This window comes from Sinohyriopsis cumingii, chromosome 10 (genome assembly GCF_028554795.1).
Source record: "Sinohyriopsis cumingii isolate HCF-2022 chromosome 10, ASM2855479v2, whole genome shotgun sequence".
Lineage (NCBI taxonomy): Eukaryota > Metazoa > Mollusca > Bivalvia > Unionida > Unionidae > Sinohyriopsis > Sinohyriopsis cumingii.
In genome coordinates, this window is record NC_142970.1 from 109,912,153 (window position 1) to 109,939,091 (window position 26,939).

General features: G+C 34.1%; 1 protein-coding gene across 1 annotated transcript in view; it reads left to right on the forward strand.

Moving 5' to 3' along the window:
- LOC149791007 (neurobeachin-like protein 1) overlaps positions 1 to 26,939 on the forward strand; it is a 225,434-nt gene that overhangs the window by 102,918 nt on the left and 95,577 nt on the right. Inside the window, exons 24-30 of the mRNA XM_089972877.1 lie at positions 3,637 to 3,793; positions 7,971 to 8,073; positions 9,791 to 9,938; positions 10,744 to 10,902; positions 11,992 to 12,151; positions 14,218 to 14,306; positions 22,158 to 22,961. Of these exons, the coding sequence (XP_089829003.1) occupies positions 3,637 to 3,793; positions 7,971 to 8,073; positions 9,791 to 9,938; positions 10,744 to 10,902; positions 11,992 to 12,151; positions 14,218 to 14,306; positions 22,158 to 22,961 (1,620 nt within the window). The remainder of the gene's footprint in view (positions 1 to 3,636; positions 3,794 to 7,970; positions 8,074 to 9,790; positions 9,939 to 10,743; positions 10,903 to 11,991; positions 12,152 to 14,217; positions 14,307 to 22,157; positions 22,962 to 26,939) is intronic.

Consider the following 26,939-nt stretch of genomic DNA (forward strand, 5'->3'; position numbering starts at 1 on the left):
GAATCCAAAGTTGGCAACTGTGCCAGTTTGCTTTGTATTGTAATAACCTTTGTATTGTTATCCTTTTTTTAATAAAAAAATGGCTTAAATGTTTTCACAGTTGGCTTCCAATGTTGGCTTGCTTTGTAATAAAGTTAACCTTTGTCTCTGATGTCCTGTTAGTAAGTTCAAACAGTGAGTTTAATGCTTGCTGCCAGTTATGTTTATTCACCACCCAGGCTTCTATTTGCTTGGCACTTGTAGTTATAATTTATACATACAGGTACTGATGTCTGCAGCTAAATAGTATATTCAGCAATAACTTGCTTTAATAATATATTTTGTAATCCATACTAGCAAAAAGACTATCACTTGCATTAGAGGGAATGTATTTTCAAATAATGATTATTATTTGCAAGATACTGTCATACAGCTGACCTGGATATAATTCAGTTTTCATTATTTTGCACCTAACACTGTGTCATGCATGAATGGCAGTTAACATTAAGCAGTCAGTTGATTATTTCCCTCTTGTTTGCAATTTTGTTGGATCCGGTTTTCATTAAGATAACATATTCGAACCAATGAGTACAACCAAAAATGATTTGTTTATCAAGGTTCATGTCAATAAAGAATGCAAAGTGTGTTATCAGACAAAAGCGATACACTCTACAGTATGGATATCTACTCTACATATATCAAGTTTGTTTGATATATTCTGTGCTTTAATGCTCATGATGAAAAAAGGAATAAATGATAACAATACAAGGTTAGTTTCTTTGATTTTATTATCAAATAAGCATTTTGTTTATCTTTTTTTATTTCACCATGCAAGTGGGGGTGGGGGCGCAAATTTAGCACAAAAATGTTTTGTTTGTTACGTCTTGGGACATATGACCAAAGTGAAAAAACTTTTACCATAAGTTCTGGGACAGGACAAAATAATTATTTTATTGTCCCATTATATATGGTAAATGCTATAATTTACAAGCATTAAGCAAAGAATTTATTGTGTAATAGCATGTTGGTATTTCCTAGTCAATGAATTTTGAACTAATACTGTTAATGGGTCATAATTCATCTGCAAATACTTTTATGGAATATAATATGTATTTTTTTTTTTAATGGCAGATTTAAAAGTATCATAGTTGAATGTGACAGTTATAATCATGAAATTGTAAGTGCAAAATCATTTGAGATTTTTTTATTTTTTTATTCTGGCAGTTTAATTTTAGTACTATGTTGTGATCATTGCATTTTGAATGCTAGGATGAAGAGTAACCATATATACACTGTTATTAGTCAAGTCCAAATGCAAACCGCATAGATCATGATTTGTTGTAGCATAATGTACCAGCAAATCAGAGTCTGTATTTTGTTTTGTTTTACTGATTAGTCCTAGGAAACTGAAGAGAGCCAGATCTGCTGGCCCATTATACAGAGTCCTAGAAAACTGTAGAGAGCCATGTCTGCTGGCCCATTATACAGCAGTCCTAGAAAACTGTAGAGAGCCAGGTCTGCTGGCGCATTATACAGCAGTCATAGAAAACTGTAGAAAGCCGTATCTGCTGGCCCATTATACAGCAGTCCTAGAAAACTGCAGAGATCCAGGTTTGCTGGTCCACGATGCAGCAGTCCTAGAACACTGTAGAGAACCAGATCTGCTGACTCATTATACAGCTATCCTAGAAAACTGTAGAAAGCCATATCTGCTGGCGCATTATACAGCAGTCCTAGAAAACTGTAGAGAGCCAAGTCTGCTGGCCCATTATACAGCAATCCTAGAAAACTGTAGAGAACCAGGTATGCTGGCCCATTATACAGCAGTCCTAGAAAACTGTAGAGAGCCAGATCTTCTGGCCCATTATACAGCAGTCTTAGAAAACTGTAGAGAGCCAGATCTGCTGGCCCATTATACAGTAGTCCTAGATAACTGTAGAGAGCCATATATGCTGGCCCATTATAGAGCAGCTTCATTCTAGAAAACTGTAGAAAGCCAAGTCTGCTGGTCCATTATACAGCAGTCCTAGAAAACTGTAGAGAGCCAGATTTGCTGGCCCAATATACAGAAGTCCTAGAAAACTGTAGAGAGCCATATCTGCTATCCCAATGTACAGCAGTCTTAGAAAACTGTAGAGAGCAAGGTCTGCTAGTCCATTATACAGCAGTCCTAGAAAATGTAGAAAGCCATATCTGCTGGCCCATTATACAGCAGTCCTAGAAAATTGTAGAGAGCCAGATCTGCTGGCCCATTATACAGTAGTCCTAGATACCTTTAGAGAGCCATATATGCTGGCCCATTATAGAGCAGCTTCATTCTAGAAAACTGTAGAAAGCCAAGTCTGCTGGTCCATTATACAGCAGTCCTAGAAAACTGTAGAGAGCCAGATCTGCTGACTCATTATCCAGCAATCCTAGAAAACTGTAGAGAGCCAGGTCCTGGCCCATTATACAGCAGTCCTAGAAAACTGTAGAGAGCCGTATCTGCTGGCCCATTATACAGCAATCCTAGAAAACTGAAGAGAGCCAGGAATGCTAGCCCATTATACAGCAGTCCTAGGAAACCGTAGAGAGCCAGATCTGCTGGCCCATTATACAGCAGCCCTAGAAAACTGTAGAGAGCCATATCTGCTGGCCCATTTTACAGCAGTCCTAGAAAATTGTAGAGAGCCAGGTCTGCTAACCCATTATAAAGCAGTCCTAGAAAGCTAGAGAGCCAGATCTGCTGGCCCATTATACAGCAACCCTAGAAAACTGTAGAGAGCCATATATGCTGGCCCATTTTACAGCAGTCCTAGAAAATTGTAGAGAGCCAGGTCTGCTAACCCATTATAAAGCAGTCCTAGAAAGCTAGAGAGCCAGGTCTGCTGGTCCATTATACAGCATCCTAGAAAACTGTAGAGAGCCATGTCTGCTGGCCCATTATAAAGCAGTCCTAGAAAATTGTAGAGAGCCATATATGCTGGCCCATTATAGAGCAGCTTCATTCTGCATTGATGTAGTTAGTTTGTAGTTGGACTCAACTTATAAGTATGTAAGGTAACTTTATTATAAAGGGTTTTTTCTGTACAATATCAACATGATAAACTAAAACCCACCTCTATCAAGTGCATAATCTGACAACACTTTTTTTAAAAACTTTATTTACCTTACTGAACCTTTTCTCTTTTACCGTCTTCGACCAATGTGATTTCTGTCCTTTCTTATTGTTTGTGTAAAATCAGTTATGCATACCAAAATAATGGCCACTGGCTTAAATTAGCTGAAAAATGGAATTTATAAAATGGGTCACATTTGATGATTGGAAATTTGCTTACTTTTCAAATACTAATTTGAAACATTTACATTTAGACACTCTTACACCCACCTCTACCCAATGACCCCACACACCCTGGACTGAAAAAAATGATTCTTTATAACTTAAAATCTTTACATTCAATTAATCTTCTAGCACAGACTGGATAGCTTAATTTTGTCTAAAAATATTAAAGGATGACACTCGAACTGCAGCTTGCATATTTTGCATTTTCTGTCATGAATAATCCCATAGGAAAGACCAAAACAGATGCTCTTTTGCACATAGTTTCTTTGTGATTATATTACTAAAACATTTAGTTAATTTGTACTCAGTCATTTGATCTACAGAACATCTTACAGGTGAACCCCAAGCTAATTGACGTGCATGTACTGATGGCAGTACAGTTACTGGTGGAGGCAACAGCAGCAACCAACAAGGTTTTGTTAAACCATTTGTACCAGAACATACTTTTTGACTTCCGCATTTGGAGCAAGAGTGATTTTCCTGTCAGAATAGGTAAAGCAAATTCTTCTGGTGAACTTGAGAATAGATTTGAGTTTTGTTGACACTTAAGAGCATTATCAAAATTGTATATTATGTATTTATTAATTGAATTTAAAGCTGAAAATGTAGGGGATGTAAGATGATGTTAGTCTTGATCTTTACTATTAAGCATAAAGTGTGTGTGTGTCTGTTTATGAGAAAACTGTAGTGTTCTTGACCCAGTTGCATGTATCCGTCTCCTGTGATACATTTTTTGGCTTGTTGATGAATAAACTCTACACTAGTGGTAGACATCAAACTCAGTCAACAAAGTTATTGATGTCTTATTGATAAGGATATTCACTGAGTCATTAGTCTAATAGGATATATTCATCATGCAGTTATAAACCTAAGTTATATTCATCAGGGAGTCATTAACCCAATAGGATGTATTCATCATGCAGTCATAAACCTAAGTTATATTCATCAGGGAGTCATTAACCTAATAGGATATATTCATCATGCAGTCATAAACCTAAGATATATTCATCAGGGAGTCATTAACCTAATAGGATATATTCATCATGCAGTCATAAACCTAAGTTATATTCATCAGGGAGTCATTAACCTAATAGGATATATTCATCATGCAGTCATAAACCTAAGTTATATTCATCGGGGAGTCATTAACCTAATAGGATATATTCATCATGCAGTCATAAACCTAAGATATATTCATCAGGGAGTCATTAACCTAATAGGATATATTCATCATGCAGTCATAAACCTAAGTTATATTCATCAGGGAGTCATTAGCCTAATAGGATATATTCATCATGCAGTCATAAACCTAAGTTATATGCATCAGGGAGTCATTAGCCTAATAGGATATATTCATCATGCAGTCATAAACCTAAGTTATATTCATCAGGGAGTCATTAGCCTAATAGGATATATTCATCATGCAGTCATAAACCTAAGATATATTCATCAGGGAGTCATTAGCCTAATAGGATGTATTCATCATGCAGTCATAAACCTAAGTTATATTCATCAGGGAGTCATTGGCCTAATAGGATATGTTCATCATGCAGTCATAAACCTAAGATATATTCATCAGGGAGTCATTAACCTAATAGGATATATTCATCATGCAGTCATAAACCTAAGATATATTCATCAGGGAGTCATTAACCTAATAGGATATATTCATCATGCAGTCATAAACCTAAGATATATTCATCAGGGAGTCATTAACCTAATATGATATATTCATCATGCAGTCATAAACCTAAGTTATATTCATCAGGGAGTCATTAACCTAATAGGATATATTCATCATGCAGTCATAAACCTAAGTTATATTCATCAGGGAGTCATTAGCCTAATAGGATATATTCATCATGCAGTCATAAACCTAAGTTATATTCATCAGGAAGTCATTAGCCTAATAGGATATATTCATCATGCAGTCATAAACCTAAGATATATTCATCAGGGAGTCATTAGCCTAATATGATGTATTCATCATGCAGTCATAAACCTAAGTTATATTCATCAGGGAGTCATTAGCCTAATAGGATATGTTCATCATGCAGTCATAAACCTAAGTTATATTCATCAGATAGTCATTAACCTAATAGGATATATTCATCATGCAGTCATAAACCTAAGTTATATTAATCAGGGAGTCATTAGCCTAATAGGATATATTCATCATGCAGTCATAAACCTAAGTTATATTAATCAGGGAGTCAGCCTAATATGATGTATTCATCATGCAGTCATAAACCTAAGTTATATTAATCAGGGAGTCATTAACCTAATATGATATATTCATCATGCAGTCATAAACCTAAGTTATATTAATCAGGCAGTCATTAACCTAATAGGATATATTCATCATGCAGTCATAAACCTAAGTTATATTGATCAGGGAGTCATTAACCTAATAGGATATATTCATCATGCAGTCATAAACCTAAGATATATTCATCAGGAAGTCATTAACCTAATAGGATATATTCATCATGCAGTCATAAACCTAAGATATATTCATCAGGGAGTCATTAGCCTAATAGGATGTATTCATCATGCAGTCATAAACCTAAGTTATATTCATCAGGGAGTCATTAGCCTAATAGGATATATTCATCATGCAGTCATAAACCTAAGTTATATTCATCAGGGAGTCATTAACCTAATAGGATATATTCATCATGTAGTCCTAAACCTAAGATATATTCATCAGGGAGTCATTAACCTAATAGGATATATTCATCATGCAGTCATAAACCTAAGTTATATTAATCAGGGAGTCAGCCTAATAGGATGTATTCATCATGCAGTCATAAACCTAAGTTATATTAATCAGGGAGTCATTAACCTAATATGATATATTCATCATGCAGTCATAAACCTAAGTTATATTAATCAGGGAGTCATTAACCTAATAGGATATATTCATCATGCAGTCATAAACCTAAGTTATATTGATCAGGGAGTCATTAACCTAATAGGATATATTCATCATGCAGTCATAAACCTAAGATATATTCATCAGGAAGTCATTAACCTAATAGGATATATTCATCATGCAGTCATAAACCTAAGATATATTCATCAGGGAGTCATTAACCTAATAGGATGTATTCATCATGCAGTCATAAACCTAAGTTATATTCATCAGGGAGTCATTAGCCTAATAGGATATATTCATCATGCAGTCATAAACCTAAGTTATATTCATCAGGGAGTCATTAACCTAATAGGATATATTCATCATGCAGTCATAAACCTAAGTTATATTAATCAGGGAGTCAGCCTAATAGGATGTATTCATCATGCAGTCATAAACCTAAGTTATATTAATCAGGGAGTCATTAACCTAATATGATATATTCATCATGCAGTCATAAACCTAAGTTATATTAATCAGGGAGTCATTAACCTAATAGGATATATTCATCATGCAGTCATAAACCTAAGTTATATTGATCAGGGAGTCATTAGCCTAATAGGATATATTCATCATGCAGTCATAAACCTAAGTTATATTCATCAGGGAGTCATTAGCCTAATAGGATATATTCATCATGCAGTCATAAACCTAAGTTATATTCATCAGGGAGTCATTAACCTAATAGGATATATTCATCATGTAGTCCTAAACCTAAGATATATTCATCAGGGAGTCATTAACCTAATTGGATATATTCATCATGCAGTCATAAACCTAAGTTATATTCATCAGGGAGTCATTAACCTAATAGGATATATTCATCATGCAGTCCTAAACCTAAGATATATTCATCAGGGAGTCAGCCTAATAGGATATGTTCATCATGCAGTCATAAACCTAAGATATATTCATCAGGGAGTCATTAACCTAATAAGATATATTCATCATGTAGTCATAAACTTAATATGATAGTTTCATCTTGGAGTCTTGAACCTAATAAGACTTAATCATCAGGGAGTCATTAGCCTAATAGGATATATTCATCATGGAGTCACAAACCTAATAAGATATATTCATCATGAACTCATGAACCTTATGAGATATATTCATCATGGAGTCATGAACCTAATAAGATATATTTGTTATGCATTTACAATTCTTTTCATCATGTTGATTATGATCTGAATTTTGAATCCCATTATTGTGATAGGCACTTGTAAGTTATGTGATAGGCACTTGTAAGTTATCATGTCATGTGCTCCTCGTTAAACTTGTAAGTTATCATGTCATGTGCTCCTCTTTAAACTTGTAAGTTATTATGTCATGTGCTCCTCTTTAAACTTGTAAGTTATTATGTTATGTGCTTCTCTTTAAACTTGTAAGTTATCATGTCATGTGCTTCTCTTTAAACTTGTAAGTTATTATGTCATGTGCTCCTCTTTAAACTTGTAAGTTATTATGTCATGTGCTCCTCTTTAAACTTTGTTACAGATATGTTATTGTTGGGGTCACTACAAAGATTTGCATAATATTTTAAGAGACACTGATTATCAAGACCTTAATTGAACAAAAACAAACTTGCCAGGCTTTAAGACGAAATATATACATCTTGTTATGAGATAACTGTACTCAAGCAACAAATGCATTTGTCTTTAATTTGTATCTCTTTGCTATATTTATTCACATTGTTTTAACATGTTTTTGACATTCTTTATGTTTGCTTGAAAGGTGTTTAATTTTTTAACTTAGGACATATCCAGTATTTGTCCACCATTATCAAAGATGACAGAAGACACTTCAGAAAAGTATTTGGAGTTCAGTACATGCTAGATGTCATCAGGAATCACTATAGGTAATATCCAGTCTTTTCAGTTCTGTCCTCATAGACATGCAAACTTTATTTAAAGATAATTTTGGACACATTTATTTTCCATCCATGTGCTCAAATTGACTGTATATTAGTGTTTGAAGAAAACGGTCATATTGGAGTTCCTCAGTAATCACGTGTTCTGTCTATCTGTTTGTCTGTCTGTCTCTGTCCATTGACACTTCTTGTACCATGCATAGCTCTGCAGTCATTGCATATAACATATAACTGATGCCATTTCTTAGAAATGCTTATAACATTTAGATGTGCCTTTTATAGTCTTTTTCAGTTCTGATTATGACAAAGTTAGTGTCATTTTTCCAAGAAAATTACACCATTATTGCAGATCCTTCTCTCGCTAGAATTATTTGGAATATTTATATGGTATTATAGACCTTGCTGCGCCTTTCATTCATTTTGTTTTGTCAATACTTTGTTTGATATAGTTTATAGACCTTAATGTTGGGATGTTCCTTGCAAGCAGCATAACTGTGCAACCTTTACAGATAATTTGATGCAATTTGATAGGTGAACATGGATAGAGCTATTGCCCTTTTTTGATCAGTATTACATCTCTACTATGTCAGATAATTGTAACCAGTATAACTCCAGAACCATTCCGAATATTCTGATGCAGTTTGATCTGTACATTGTCTCAAGACATGAATGTGCCTCATTTGAGTTTTGTCTCAGTAACACCAATTTGGATAGAGTTATAGACCTTGACAACTTTGTATCTTCACATGAGGCATTGCTTGTAATTGGCATAGCTGATGAATCATTCAGCATATTTTAATGCAATTTCATGTGAACATTGTCTTTTGTACTTCAGTATCATTTGTTTGGGTTTAGAGTTATAACCCCTGATCAGTATAATTTATTTGGGTTCAGAAGGGTTTAGAAGAGTTATATCCCCTGATTGCCCAGCCTTCTGAATGAAAACTTCAATACAGTTTGTCGGATTTCAACCAGATATGGCATATGGCTTCAGATTGATTGGGCCTCCAGTTGGTTTGATTTTTAGCATTCCACACCATCACTTAAGGAGTTATAGCCCCCAACAAAATTAAAATAAATTGTTAAATGTTGCATGGGAATTCATTAAATATAAGCCTACAGCTGAGAAATGCCAGTAAAGTTATGTTTTAATGGTGGAATTAAAACAGGAAACCAGACAGAGAAACCAGTCAAAACCTGCTCAACCGAAACACTATCACATTTTCTGACAAGTATGTAAAACAATAATTTGTTTAATTTCATTTCTACTTAAATGACTGGCTTACTCTAATACGATGCCTGCATGAAATATTTTATTTTATTACATGCTTACTATGTTATTTGGCTAATGTAAACACATTATTTTTGTGTATATAATGTTTAATCAAACCTAGAGATGTCATGACTTAATGCAAAGCAAAGGCATATTGACTGAGGCATCTTTATCTAATTCAGATCCACTTTCTTACATCTATGTAGTTTCATCGTATTAAATTGGTATTTGGCATCATGTGGTAAATTACATTATATTCTGCTGATTTCAAATGAAATTTATTAAACACTTCTTTTGCTTGCCAAGGTTTGCAAAACATTGGGAAATAATTTGTCATTTGAAATTGGCATTTACAGAAGATAATACCTATCCAGAGGAATGTTAAGATTAGATGGATTCTGCTGTTTATTTTGCTCCCTTTTTCTAAATTAGTAGTAGGAGTGGGCTGTCAGAAGAAGATGCCAAAACAATACGCGTGTCTCTCCTTAACCTGATCAAGTACTATGTGGCAAAGGAGATTACGTATGATGAACTCAACTGCATGGTCAGCTTCATTATTACCGTCAGGCAAGAGGACATGGTAAGTTGATTTTATACAGCTTCATTATTACCGTTAGGCAAGAGGATATGGTAAGTTGATTTTATACAGCTTCATTATTACCATCAGACAAGAGGACATGGAAAGTTGATTTTATACAGCTGTTTTTTTTTGTTGTTATTCTGCTGTTTTTGGTTTCAGTGGTCAGGTTTTGCATAAAGCCACACTTCTCTCCGACTTTCACATGTGCAGTCATGAAAATTGTATAGTTACATTCATCTTAAAGGGTACTGTCAATTACTAGAAAAAGTAGTGCACAGTGATCCTCCAGTGAGTATTTGAACTATTGGCATTTAGGTCCACTTCTTCAACAATATTATCTGTATGGTCATGAAACTTGATAAATACAATTACGGTAAAAACTTTCAGTGATATTGAAACTTGCTTAAAAATCTAAATTCTTTGCCATTTCATGAAATGTACAAGGAGTTCACCTTAGCATGAAAGTGTGACATGTCAAAAATGGATGAATGTGACCTACTTTTCAGGAGTCACTCATTCTTGCTTAGAAATATATATTTTTAATTATTTCCTCCAGAGGAAGAACTTTGAATTTTTATAGCAACATTTAGGAAACAAGGGAGTAGGATGAAATATTTGAATGTCTCCATTTACTTTAGATTCTTTGGAAGCTGCTCACTTCTTTTGAATAACATTGGACTCTTCTTTTACAATTTTGTGAGTTCTGTCTGAGAGAGTAACTTTTTAGTCCTGTAAAATTGACTATTTTCTCCATATGTCTCCAGCATTCTGTTTAATTATAATTGATATGATACATCTTTTCCAGATCTGTGAAATTCTAGATATATTTTTGTCCCTTCTGGAGAGCAGCAGGAAGCAGGACCAATTGTACCTCTTGTTGTTTGAGCAGCAAATGGCTGACATGTTCTATGGGCTTCTGGCCTTGCCAGGATACACTATTGTCTTCTATGAGAAAATCATAAAGGTGGGTATCACACTAACATTATACCATGTCATCTTCTTCAAAATACATTTTTTTCTTCATATTTAAGGATGCCATCTTGTTCAAAGGTAGTAGCCTTATTTATACACAAAACTACATGTATTTGGTTCTAAGATCATGTAAAGAAAACTTGGTATTGTGCAGAGATATAGCAGATCTGTCAGTCCAAGTTGTATTCATAAGCCATATTGAACAAGTTCTTTTCCCTAACACTTGAATGTGGTTTTTTATTTACTGTGTGCTTCCACTTTTACACTTGTTTAATATTTCGAGTTTTACTGTATGGAATGAAATTCATAAATGTTTGATTTGCAACATCAAAACATGCAATTGTACAGACATTGATGAATACTCAAAAGTACCCACTGTATGATACAGAATTTCGGACTGAACATTGGTATTGAATGAGAAGGACAGTGAAATTTTGTAGAAAGATCTTCTGATGTTACTTACTTATTGTTCCATAATCTTTTTTCAAAAAAAAGTGTAACCATGCAATTTGTACCGCCAAATGTTTTGCTCAGCACTTTACAACCAGATTGTGCTGGTGTGACATTAAACTTTATGCATGCTTATTTCACATTCAGAATTGTCAGCAGTGGTTTTCGTAGAGTGGAACATTTAGTCTTTGATATTCATCCGTCAATAGTTAGAGATAATACATTTACCATTTAATCATTAGGCGAAAAGAGGAAAATAGAAAATAATAAGTTATGGAAATTACTATATGTACTTTAGTTCAATTTTTATTTTATTCTGTTGTTTTTAATACATACAATTATGGCAACCATTATCCATTTCTCTCTATCTCTTTCTTTTTTTTCTTCTCTCTCTCTGTCTCTCTTTCTTACTCTCTCTCTCTCTATACATATATATATATATATATATATATATATATATATATATATATATATATATATTCCTCGAAAGTATATTACAGAATTATAAAGATTGAAAAAACATTATCATTATTTCAACCAAATTCTTCACAGATTAAAACAAAATACATCAAAATGCTTGTATAAACAACAACTGTGTATAATTCTTCCACCATTGATTCAAAATACATAGGTGCTGTGTATCTTGCTGAAGACAGACAGAGTTTATGAAAAGAGCAAAAACCGGTTGCGACTACTGGACTGTGGATACCTGGGATTGGTTGGGCTGATGCAGGGTTGTGAGGTGTCTGTACCTACTATCAAGAGATTCTTGGAGCAGGTGTCCATAACAGGTAGACACCATTGAACTGTCCTTACACATTTGTAATTTATCTGATTGGTACAACATCGCAATTTGTTGCAGTGAATAGTATTGTTGTGATTTAGTGTACTATAGAATTATGTTTTCAGCAGTAATACAAAATATTATACAATTTCTTGAAGTATAGATTAATGTCACGTATTTTAGGATTTAATGATATTAATGGTGATGTTACTCTTTGATTGGATTTGTTAACACATTGGTAAAATTCACTTTTTTGATGACAGTTAAACCACATTTTTGCCCTGAGGAAAATCCCCGGATAGCTTCTATTCTACGCATTAGTTCAGGGCTGTTCCAGTACATTATGCTTGGGACAGAAAAAAGCCACTTTCAATGTGGACTATTTACACCTAGTTGTAATTCTGACTCTTTTGTATCATTTTCATGTGAACTTTCTCAATAATCAAAGAAGCCTAACATATTTATTTTTTAAATACAGTCAAACCTGTCTATACCAGCCATCCATGGTAAAATGCAAAAGTGGCTTCTATAGACAGGTGAGCTCAGAAGGCAGGTACAGCTCTCAAACTTGGTTCAAGACCTATTTACATACTATAAACTGAATAGCATTATTTCACATGTATTATTATTAGCAGTAGGTGTATGCTACCAAGATATATGTATTTTGTTTAGTTATATCAAGACAACTACACTGTGATTGTGCATTTATTTATCTCTTTCTCTCTCTCTCTCTTCCTATAAATCTGAGTATATGAGCTCATTCATTGATCTCTCTCATTCACACACACACACAGACACACAACAGCTTTTATTTTATTATCAGTAGAAATGGATGCAAAATAAATTTACAAATTGACAGCTTACCTGTAAATTGTGAAACACATGACTAACTTTTTGTTAGCCATGAAAGGATGTGTTCATTCTTGAAACAGATAATGAATTGAGTGGTTGCTCAAACTCTCTAAAAAGATAGACAGTTGTTGTTAGGAGCACCTGAAATATTAATCTTTAGTTTCCTCTGACCTTTCTCACTCCAATTTTGATATTTGGACATATAGGTTGTGGTGTAGGGTCAGAGTCAATTGACTTTCAGAAAGTAGGAATTCACCACACAAAGCCAGATTCATCAAACAGAAAGCACATATCAGCTGAGTAGTCACATGATACATGATAATCTAGAGTATTCTTCCAACACAGTACTGGTATTTGTGTGTATTCAGCTACCACTGTACTGGTATTCTTGTGTATTCTGCTAACACTGTACTGGTATTCTTGTGTATTCTGCTAACACTGTACTGGTATTCTTGTGTATTCTGCTAACACTACTGGTATTCTTGTGTATTATGCTAACACTACTGATATTCATGTGTATTCTGCTAACACTGTACTGGCATTCTTGTTTTATTCTGCTAACACTGTACTGGTATTCTTGTGTATTCTGCTAACACTGTACTGGTATTCTTGTGTATTCTGCTAACACTGTACTGGTATTCTTGTATATTCTGTTAACACTGTAATGGTATCCTAAATTATTCTCCTTATACATTAATGGCATTCAAGAATATTCTCTGGGGAGTACAAGCTGAATGAGCATTGGTGACTTAACATCCCTCAGGTATGATCATTATAATTAGTTTATGGATAATTTTGTGTACTGCATTGGTGACTTACCGTCCCTCAGGTATGATCATTATAATTAGTTTATGGATAATTTTGTGTACTGCATTGGTGACTTACCGTCCCTCAGGTATGGTCATTATAATTAGTTTATGGATAATTTTGTGTACTGCATTGGTGACTTACCGTCCCTCAGGTATGATCATTATAATTAGTTTATGGATAATTTTGTGTACTGCATTGGTGACTTAACGTCCCTCAGGTATGATCATTATAATTAGTTTATGGATAATTTTGTGTACTGCATTGGTGACTTAACGTCCCTCAGGTATGATCATTATAATTAGTTTATGGATAATTTTGTGTACTGTACTGAGGATTATTTATTTTCCATAAATAGAACTTGATCCAATCTTCAACCATGTTTTACTGATATGGTTACATTACTTTTTTCAGATACAGGTCATAGCTACAATGCAGTGCTGGCAGTTTTACAGTTGATCCAGTCAAGTGGTTTCGATATCAAGTTGGCAGCCAGTCAGCAGGTATTATACATGTATCAAATTGTCAGACGTTAGGCAGGTATTATCCTCATATCAAGTCAGCAACCAGTCAGCAGACATTGTATATATATCAAGTTAGCAGCCATTCAGGAGGCATTGTACATTCATCAGGTTGTTAGGACTTCTCGGATGACCTAAGTGGTTAGAGCATCTGCCTCAGGTGTGATAGGTCCCGGGTTCGAATGCTGGCTGAGTCATGCCAAAGACTTATAAAAACAGTACATGCAGCTTCTTCGCTTGGTACTCATCCTGGTGTCAGGACAATGTGACTAGTTGGAACATCATGCTACATGTCTGCAGCATGATGCCCCAGTGCTAGACATTACTATAAACTGTCACACTACAGACATGGCAGTGATATGACTAAAACTGTTACAGCTACATCAAAAATCCAAATTACACATACTGAAGTTTTGTCAGCCAGTCAGCAGACATTGTACTTGTATCGTTGTCAGTCATTCAGCAGGCATTGTACTTGTATCAGGTTGTCAGCCAGTCAGCAGTCATTGTACATGTATCAAGTTGTCAGTAGTCAGCAGGCATTGTACTTGTTTTAAGTTGTCAACAGGCATTGTACTTGTATCAAGTTGTCAGTCAGTCAGCAGTGATTGCACTTGTATCAAGTTGCCAACCAGTCAGCAAGTATTATACTTTTATTAAATATCTCATAATGAGATACTGAAATATATCATTGGGAGAAAAAAGTATATTGCAACATTAGTGATACGATCTTTCTTGCCAAAGAAGCAATATCAGTTTGGAACTACTTTCTTTTTCCATTTGGAAGTATATCTGCCCTTATATATGTTATTCAAACTCCCTCTCTCCATTCCCTTCTTCTCTCTGTTTTCCCATCAGGATGAATGGATCTTAAAATATGTTGACCCTCTAGCAAATATTTATGTATCTATTGAAAAATGTATCACAACTGTTGACCATCTAGCAAACATTTATGTATTCATTGAGAAATGTGTCACAACTGTTGACCCTCTTGCATATACTTCTGTATTCATTGAAAAATGTATCACAGCTGTTGACCCTCTCACAAATATTTATGTATTCATTGAAAAATGTCACAACTGTTGACAGTCTAGCAAATATTTATGTATTCATTGAAAAATGTATCACAGCTGTTGACCCTCTTGCATATATTTATGTATTCATTGAGAAATGTGTCACAACTGTTGACCCTCTTGGAGATATTTATGTATTCATTGAGAAATGTGTTACAGCTGTTGACCCTCTTGGAGATATTTATGTATTCATTGAGAAATGTGTCACAACTGTTGACCCTCTTGCATATATTTATGTATTCATTGAGAAATGTGTCACAACTGTTGACCCTCTTGGAGGTATTTATGTATTCATTGAGAACGTGCCATTAAGAATGACTGCAAATCAACCTTAAACAACAACAAAAAAGTCTTAATTTATTAGCTTTTTGATAATTAGATTTTCCAATGAATCATGCAATTTGACAGTGACTGAACTCACATGACATATTGCTATTCAGTTTTCTGTGCCACTCATACATAATCATTTACCGTTTACACTCAGCGATAAACAGTACACATTTTTTAAAGAAAAACTCTTGATTCCCAATATGTAATGAAATTTGTGATTTTATCTGTCACCAAATTAATAATATTTGAATACAGTGGAGAAATTGACATTGATTAGCATCAGTTGCAAACTGAAATTAATTGTCATTAAAAATTTGGGTGCAGTGTCTGTTAGTGAAATAGACAAAAGAATTCACATCTGAATACGGCAAAGAAAGAAACCAAAATTCTTGCAGCTATACTCACAATCATTAAACATTTGTTGTATGATGATGTGTTATGACTCTAAGTCTTAAATTATGTAACAGAAAGGAAGGGAAACCAATAATTTAAGTACAATCAACATGTTATTTATTTCTCTAAAATTCAAAGTGAAAATTAAAGAGATGGCTTACATTATTGTGAATTAAATCCCAGATAATCCTCAATGTCCTGTCAATTGTCCAAAAATACAGAATGTTCTGAATTAATTCCAGTAGTCTTGAATGCCCTGGTGTAAAACTGTGTTGCAATCCAGAATATGTTTCAATGAGTTCACAATAGTCCACAGCAGTGTGTATAAATCCAAAAGTGAATGAGCATTTTAGCAATTCTAATGAATGTTTTAAATCAATAATTTCTCACAAATTATATCTGAACACAACTGTAAATTCTGATTAACAGTGGATTCCACTTATCAACCTAAAACAGTAATTGTTTCTTTAACAAATCCCTATTTATACACATTTTCACTTGACCTAGTTGTGAATCATTCCAATGGCAAATTCCAGTCTAATTGTAAACAAGACTGGGCCTAGAATGTTCCAAACTCAAATGCTATGCAAATATTCTATCTAGAACTTACAATCATGAACAAACATTAAGTTCACAATACAGATTACATATAGATAACAGATGCTACATAGTGAAATCTTTTGAACCATTCTCTTATGTTTTAACGTACCTCCACTCCAGCATTATTTGATGTATCAGTCCAAGAAATTTGTTAATGAAAATAAAAATCTTCATATATTTGTATGAAAGCAGTGATTCCTTTGACAAAATACACTATTTGTAGCATTATATGCATAATCTAAATTTGTAGAAAGTCGTGTCCTAAAATTATTGTACAATTTCAGAACTTCTTTTTATTTGATTTATTAATGCAGCCATTAATAACACTGACACAGAATGGTTGAGCACATCCATGCAAATTGAAGGATTGTGCCATAACAAATATATAATAAAAAAGAAAATATACATTTAGTGAGTATATAAGGAAATAATTCACTCATGAAGTGGAATCATTTGTGCTTTAACTCTTGGCTTCATTACTCATGACAATACAAGTTTCATATATTTTCTTGCACATCTATTTTAAAATATATTGATATTCTCTATACATTAAGTTGTCAGTCTGTCATCAGTTATTGTATTTACATGAAGTTGTCAGTCTGTCATCAGGTATTGTACTTACATGAAGTTGTCAGTCTGTCATCAGGTATTGTACTTACATGAAGTTGTCAGTCTGCCATAAGGTATTGTACTTACATGATGTGGGTCTGTCATCAGGTATTATACTTACATGAAGTTGTCATTTTGTCATCAGGTATTGTACTTACATGAAGTTGTCAGTCTGTCATCAGGTATTGTACTTACATGAAGTTGTCAGTCTGTCATCAGGTATTGTACTTACATGAAGTTGTCAGTCTGTCATCAGGTATTGTACTTACATGAAGTTGTCAGTAAGTCATCAGGTATTGTACTTACATGAAGTTGTCAGTCTGCCATAAGGTATTGTACTTACATGATGTGGGTCTGTCATCAGGTATTGTACTTACATGAAGTTGTCAGTCTGTCATTACGTATTGTACTTACATGAAGTTGTCAGTCTGTCATCTGGTATTGTACTTACATGAAGTTGTCATTTTGTCATCAGGTATTGTACTTACATGAAGTTGTCATTTTGTCATCAGGTATTGTACTTACTTGAAGTTGTCAGTAAGTCATCAGGTATTGTACTTACATGAAGTTGTCAGTAAGTCATCAGGTATTGTACTTATATGAAGTTGTCAGTCTGCCATAAGGTATTGTACTTACATGATGTGGGTCTGTCATCAGGTATTGTACTTACATGAAGTTGTCAGTCTGTCATCAGGTATTGTACTTGCATGAAGTTGTCAGTCTGTCATCTGGTATTGCACTTACATGAAGTTGTCATTTTGTCATCAGGTATTGTACTTACATGAAGTTGTCGGTCTGTCATCAGGTATTGTACTTACATGAAGTTGTCCGTCTGTCATCAGTTATTGTATTTACATGAAGTTGTCAGTCTGTCATAAGGTATTGTACTTACATGTAGTTGTCGGTCTGTCATCAGGTATTGTACTTACATGAAGTTGTCATTTTGTCATCAGGTATTGTACTTACTTGAAGTTGTCATTTTGTCATCAGGTATTGTACTTACATGAAGTTGTCAGTAAGTCATCAGGTATTGTACTTATATGAGTTGTCAGTCTGTCATAAGGTATTGTACTTACATGATGTCGGTCTGTCATCAGGTATTGTACTTACATGAAGTCAGTCTGTCATCAGGTATTGTACTTACATGAAGTTGTCATTTTGTCATCAGGTATTGTACTTACATGAAGTTGTCATTTTGTCATCAGGTATTGTACTTACTTGAAGTTGTCAGTAAGTCATCAGGTATTGTACTTACATGAAGTTGTCAGTAAGTCATCAGGTATTGTACTTATATGAGTTGTCAGTCTGTCATAAGGTATTGTACTTACATGATGTTGGTCTGTCATCAGGTATTGTACGTACTTACATGAAGTTGTCAGTCTGTCATCAGGTATTGTACTTACATGAAGTTGTCAGTTTGTCATCAGGTATTGCACTTACATGAAGTTGTCATTTTGTGATCAGGTATTGTACTTACATGAAGTTGTCAGTCTGTCGTCAGGTATTGTACTTACATGAAGTTGTTGGTCTGTCATCAGGTATTGTACTTACATGAAGTTGTCAGTAAGTCATCAGGTATTGTACTTGCATGAAGTTGTCAGTCTGTCATAAGGTATTGTACTTACATGAAGTTGTCGGTCTGTCATCAGGTATTGTACTTACATGAAGTTGTCAGTAAGTCATAAGGTATTGTACTTACATGAAGTTGTCAGCCATCAGGTATTGTACTTATGTTACTTTTAAATTGGATGAAGTTCTTAATATGTATGTGTTTGATTTATTTGACTAAGCAGGCTTGAGCTTGTTTGAAGCCTACAGTTGTATGACATCATCTGTACTCCAACAGTGAAACTGTATGGCATCACCTGTTCACCAAACTATGACATCAGCAGAACTGCAACAGTTGTATTGTTTGACATCAGCTGTAGACCACCATTGGTACCTAATGATAGCAGCAGTTCTTTAACATTGGTGTTGTATGTTATCAGTAGTACTCAATCATTGATATTGTATGTCATCAGTAGTACTCAATCATTGGTATTGTATGTCATCAGTAGTACTCAATCATTGGTATTGTATGTCATCAGTAGTGTATTGTATGTCATCAGTAGTACTCAATCATTGGTATTGTATGTCATCAGTAGTACTCAATCATTGGTATTGTATGTCATCAGTAGTACTCAATCATTGGTATTGTATGTCATCAGTAGTACTCAATCATTGGTATTGTATGTCATCAGTAGTACTCAATCATTGGTATTGTATGTCATCAGTAGTACTCAATCATTGGTATTGTATGTCAACAGTAGTACTCCAACACTGATATCTTATGACACCAGAAGAACTGTAACATTATCTATAGTCCAGCTCTGGAATTATATGTCGTCAGTAGTACACCCATTGTATGACATCAGTAGTCTCCCATTGTATGACATCAGTAGTACTCCCATTGTGTGAAATAAGTAGTACTCCCTCCGATTCGGCCAATGTGGGTATGTGAGAAAGCTTGCCAATAGCTTCTCAAGGGTCAGTGGTTCTTTCAGGGGATTTCCTGGGTTCTTCCTCCACCATTAATACTGGCCGCCATGTATAGCCTACCGTGTGCTGAAAAATGGCAATAAACCCTAAAACAACAAAAACAACAACAGTAGTACTCACACTGTATGACATCAGTAATAATTCCACTGTGTGACATCAGTAGTACTCCCATTGTATGACATCATTAGTAGTCCCATTGTATGACATCAGCAGTACTCCCATTGTATGGCATCAGTAGTACCCCAACATTGGAATTGTGTGACATCATTAGTACCTCAGTATTGGCATTGTGTGATATCAATATTACTCCAGCATTGGTATTGTATGACATTATTAGGACTCTAACATTGGTTTTTTGTGACATCGGTAGTTGTTGTTGTTGTAGAGTTTGATCTCATTTTTTCAAGATAAGATAAGCTATCATGGTGGCCAGTATAAATGGTGGAGGATAAAACCCGGGAAAACCCATGAGAAGTTACTGGCAAGCTTTCTCACATACCCACATTGGTCGAGCCAGAGACTCGAACCCATGCAGAAAGAGGTGAGATTTTAGTGATCCATAACAGTGAGCACTTTAGACCACTTGGCCACTTGGGGCCACAACATCAGTAGTACTCCAAAAACATTGGTATTGTGTGACATCAGTTGTACTCCCAATATATGACATCAGTAGTACTCCAGAATTGGCATTAGGCAACATCAGTAGTACTCCAGCTTTGGGATTTGCTTGCAATCAGTACTATTCCAGCAATGATATTGTGTGACATCATTAATACTCCAGTATTGATATTATCTGACGTCAATAGTAATCCAGCATTACATCAGTAATACTCCAACATTGGTATTATACGACATCAGTAGTACTTCAACATTGGTATTGTTTGAAATTAGTAGTACTCCAACCTTGTTAATGCTCATGCAGTTTTAGTTCAATTTTTGTTAATGTTTTTAAAAACCTTTTGTTGAACATATTTGGCATCTAATTTATATACAATGATCCTTTACAATAGAGCACTAGGTTACAATACAGACCTCATTATAACACAGGTATGATCATTGATCCCATTATTCTGGTTAAATGATATTCTTCCATATCATAAACCCCATTTTAAGGCAGCCTTGCCTGTATCCTTTTGCTCTCGTGCGGCTACCTAGAACTGTATTATAAAGAGGGACAACTGTATCATATAAAATGCACCCTAGGATCAGGCAGCCTCACCTGAATCCTGGTAATCTTGTATGGCTACCTAGGATTGTATTATGATGAGGGACAACTGTTACATATATAATGCACTATAGGCTAAGACAACCTGACCTATATTGTGGTACTCTTGTATGGCTTCCTTGAGCTGTAATACAATGAGGGACAAATATGTATCATGTACCCAGTATAAGGCAACCTGACCTTTATCGTGATACTCTTGTATGGCTCTCTTGAGCCCTATTACATTCAGGGACAAATATGTATCATATACCCAGTATAAGGCAACCTGACCTTTATCATGGTACTTTTGTATGGCCCCCCTTGAACCCTATTACAGTGAGGGAGAGTATTATATATAATACACTACAGTGCCTTATCACTGTACTCTTGTATGGCTTTCTTGAAAAGCATTGTAGTTAAGGACCAGTTTACAGAGGATAAATTATTCCACTATAAGGCAGTGTTGCATATATCACTTTTACAATATTATGAGTCCCATGAATAACATTACAGTGTTGCATATATCACTTTTACAATATTATGAGTCCCATGAATAATATTACAGTGTGGGACCACTTGGTAATGTATATTTATCCCAGCATAAGGCAGTATTGTGTGTATCATGGTACATTTGTTTGCTTCCTTGAGCATTTTTGTAGTGAGGAACCATGCACATAGTAATTAATCAAGTAAGAATGATAATAATAAACAATATGTTGTAAGAAAATATCTGCTTAAGCAGTCAGGAAAAACTTAAAACACTCAGATTGCATTAATGAAATAAATTAAAATAGAAATGAATTAAAAAGTAAATCAATAAATTTGTTAACAAAAGCATCCCTTTAGCTCAAGTAAGCATTTTGTACCCAGCAAACCTTGTTCAGTCCCTATATTCCGACACATACATTGTGAGCATCTATTCTCAGTTTGCAAATGATTGAACAGAAATGTTATGTTAATAATGAGGTTATTTTGTATTTAAAATAAAACTGTGTTCAGTTTTTTCATACAATATTCCATGTTTTTATGTAATGAGTTATTTATTCACATTTTGGTTGATCATATCATTTGTTTACTTTTACTCAGGTCTTGTCAATACTTGTCTCAAAAACTGGTGCAGCAAAACAGTTTGCCAAGCAACTGGGATGGCAGGAAGCTTTCACCAAACTCTTCATTCTTCATGCCATCTCAAAGGAAACCAGCGACCATGAATCTAGTGATCTTATTGACCTTACAGATGATGCATTTGCTATGAGTACAGATACTCAGATCACCCAAGATCAGGATTGTATTCCTGAAGGTACTGATATTGAAAATAGATTAGACATTCATCTTACACAAAATGAGGATGCTGTGATTGGAAGTACCAGTTCCATTACATTGCACAGTAGTAATTGTTCTCAAAGTGATTCAACAACTATCAGTCAAAACCAGAGACCTGATCATACACAGTTTCATCTCAACCTTGGAAATGTTGACTTGGGTTCTTCACCTCAAATTCCTTTCACACCGTTATTTGAAAAGATGAATCAAGATTTAATGGAGGATGATTTACCCTGTGATATGTCACGCAGTTCAAGTGCTAGTGCAGAAGATTTGAGTGCAATAGGACAAAGAGAATCGCAACAAAGACACCGTTCTGAATGCTTATCGACATCCCTATCTGTGACTGAGGAGTCATTGGAGACATCTTCCCAGGCCAATGAATCTCGCCGTGACTCATTTACACAGGCAGAACACATTCAGAGAGCTCTTGATAGTCTTGGTCTACAGAGGATTTATATTGGCTGTGCCGAAGAGACTTCTGAAGAACTGTGCCAAAACTTACTGATCATCTTGCTTACAGTCATGTGGAAGGGTATAGATGGCTCTGATAAAACAGTATGGATGGTAAGTAGGACAAATGCAGAATGATGTCAGAAAGAGAGGATCTCAGAAAATTTGTCCTTAAAGCATTAAGGCTACCAAAATGCAGAGTTTGTGCTATGATATATTGAATTAAAGTAACACAGTGGGATACTTCATTTCATCATGACTTCTTCTTTGAATTTACTTATATGTTTGGCCCACGAGTTTTTGTAGAAACTAGGGCAACAGTTTTTTTGTGGTACTGGATTTTGTGGAATCTAGGGTCCATTTTTTTATGAGAGGCCAGTTTCTGTGGTTTTGTTTGTAGGTACAAAACACAGATTTTAAGACTAAATGAACAATGATGCAAGTTTGAAGCAGGGGTATGTATTGCTTCTAATTGTGCATCGTTAAACCTATGTCTCAATACTATACGAATCCTGACTCATGGACTGAGCTTATTCTCAGGTAAATAACTTATAATGATGTTCGCTTTCATCATCTCAAGTTAGTACAACCATAGTATTGTCCTTAAAACATTGCACTAAATGCAAAGGGTTTGTCATTATTATAACTAGTATTACTTTAATTTTCTTTTTTGATAGCATGAACTACATGTCATTAAATGTTACCAGAGTATATATTTCCAGAGTTGTCAGTTAAAGAATTTATATTATTATTTCAAGTTTTCATTTTGTAACATGTATATCATGGTACAGTATGATGTATTGGTATGAAAATCAAAATATTCCCTGTATTCGTCATATGTTCCATGATACAGTTCCAAGATACAGTATGATGTATTGGTATGAAAATCAAAATATTCCCTGTATTCATCATGTGTTCCATGATACAGTATAATGTATTGGTATGAAAATCAAAATATTCCCTGTATTCATCATGTGTTCCATGATACAGTATGATGTATTGGTATGGAATTCAAAATATCCCCTGTATTCATCATGTGTTACATGATACAGTATAATGTATTGGTATGAAAATCAAAATATCCCCTGTATTCATCATGTGTTCCATGATACAGTTCCAAGATACAGTGTGATGAATTGGTATGAAAATCAAAATATTCCCTGTATTCATCATGTGTTCCATGATACAGTATGATGTATTGGTATGGAATTCAAAATATCCCCTGTATTCATCATGTGTTACATGATACAGTATAATGTATTGGTATGAAAATCAAAATATCCCCTGTATTCATCATGTGTTCCATGATACAGTTCCAAGATACAGTATGATGTATTGGTATGAAAATCAAAATATTCCCTGTATTCATCATGTGTTCCATGATACAGTTCCAAGATACAGTATGATGTATTGGTATGAAAATCAAAATATTCCCTGTATTCATCATGTGTTACATGATACAGTATAATGTATTGGTATGAAAATCAAAATATTCCCTGTATTCATCATGTGTTCCATGATACAGTTCCAAGATACATATGATGTATTGGTATGAAAATCAAAATATTCCCTGTATTCATCATGTGTTCCATGATACAGTTCCAAGATACAGTATGATGTATTGGTATGAAAATCAAAATATTCCCTGTATTCATCATGTGTTCCATGATACAGTATAATGTATTGGTATGAAAATCAAAATATTCCCTGTATTCATCATGTATTCCATGATACAGTATGATGTATTGGTATGAAAATCAAAATATTCCCTGTATTCATCATGTGTTCCATGATACAGTATGATGTATTGGTATGAAAATCAAAATATTCCCTGTATTCATCATGTGTTCCATGATACAGTTCCAAGATACAGTATGATGTATTGGTATGAAAATCAAAATATTCCCTGTATTCATCATGTGTTCCATGATACAGTATAATGTATTGGTATGAAAATCAAAATATTCCCTGTATTCATCATGTGTTCCATGATACAGTATGATGTATTGGTATGAAAATCAAAATATTCCCTGTATTCATCATGTGTTCCATGATACAGTATAATGTATTGATATGGAATTCAAAATATCCCTATAAGCATGTGTACCATGCGACATTATAATGTATAGATACAAAAATAAAAAATGCCCTGTATTCATCATGTGTACTGTGATACAATATAATGTGTTGGTACGAAAATCAAAATATTCCCTATAGGGGGTTTCACGGTTAGTATCTCCCCTTGAAAACACCAGAGGGCATATTGGTGCAACTCACTTCCGGATAGTTCAGTCAATTAAGATGGCAGATGTAGATCAAGAAAATGTGACTGACTGCTCACATTATGCAAGCAGGATCGATATCTCACTATCTTAAAAAGAAATTCTATCAATATTTGATCAATTGTTTATACATCTTTATTTTTTTCACTAACTTGTGCTGCTCCCAGCTTTCAAATAAATATTATCTGCCCATTTCAGAACTTCACTATCTTTCCATTATTACCTTATGCTCTAGTTTGTATTATTTAATTGTGCAAAAGTGTATCGCTGCGTAAAAAGTTCTTGCAATTTATCTCGCTTGAAGAATAATGAAAATATATTTATTTTGTACAGCTTCAATCATAGCAGTTAATGGAGGTTGAACGACAATGAGAAGAAAAAAATTCTAACTTCTTAAAGTTTTGTATTATTGATTTAGGCTGTTGCTTTTCTATTAATGTTCATTATATTTTTCATGAAATAACTTGAGTTTTTTCAAAATGCACAAATATCAACCACGCCTGAACAGACAGGCACACGTACGAGTCTTCTTGATGATTATTTTAATTTTATTTCCTTGAATGTTAAATTTCAGAGTATAAAATTTGGAGAAATATCGATGTTAGACACACTATGCCATGCATAGGGCATTTGTGGCTCTCACCTATCTGTCTCTCTGTCTGTCTGTATGTATGTCTGTCTTCTTTCATCTGGTACATGGGTATGTATATCCTTGAATGAATGTGTGTTTGCATACGTGTAGTACATAAACATACTTCTGGTTAAAAATAAGTTTAAAATGATGCTAAGTTAGAAAGACTGATATATAAAGACAACAAATCTGAATATTTGTGAGTATCCATTTATTATTGACTTGTAGAGTATGTTTTTACATGCAGTCTCTTTTTTAAATCATTCTGTTTGCAATTTTAAATCTGGTCACGTGGATCAATATTGATTTAAACGGCAAACCAAAGTAATATGACTGAATCTGTGAAATAATTGGATCTTAAAAAATTACATATTTGATGCAAGGAAAGTTAAACAGAAATAAACTAATTTTAAGAAGGCTGAATTTGCTGGTGGCAATCAGCAATGTTGTCTGAAGAGCCCAGCAAATTTGAGAGTTATTACATGTCAGTGTATGCAAAGAAAAATCATGCTGAAAGTTACTGCATGTACCGTCCAATATTTGATGTTTCAAAAGTCAAAAATAAAATGAAACAGAAAGAAAAAAACGTCATTAGGTATGTTATTTAATCTGAATATTGTATGACGTTTACACCCAAATATGAATACATATTCCATCTGCATTAATTACACTCATTTATTGTTATGATAGCTAATGTAATTATTGCTTTGTTAAGTTCTTCTGAATACATTAAAATATTGTGTTCCATTTTATTTTGAAAACAAACGTTTCTGGCTTAAAATATTCAGCTTTACAAATCAGCTGACATATTGAATTCATGTTATAATTTTCTTATCGAACTTGTGTTATAACTTTCTTAACTCGTACTATAAATGAACTATTAGCCTTGCGAAAATAACTGAGAAAGAAGGATATATCAACATATGAAAAATCCAAATTGTTTAGACTGTTTTCGTTAAAGTTATATAACCAAAAATGCAATAAATGTTTAAAATTGGAGAGCAGAGTAAAATGTTCCTACAAATGTTTTTGAAATAATGGATAATGAATGTATATTATTAGTTATGGACAGTGTATTTAATTTAATTATTTGATATCATTTAAGTATGGAAAGTAAATATTATTTAATTATCTGATATAATGTAAGTATAGACACTGAATCTAATTATATGATTTGAT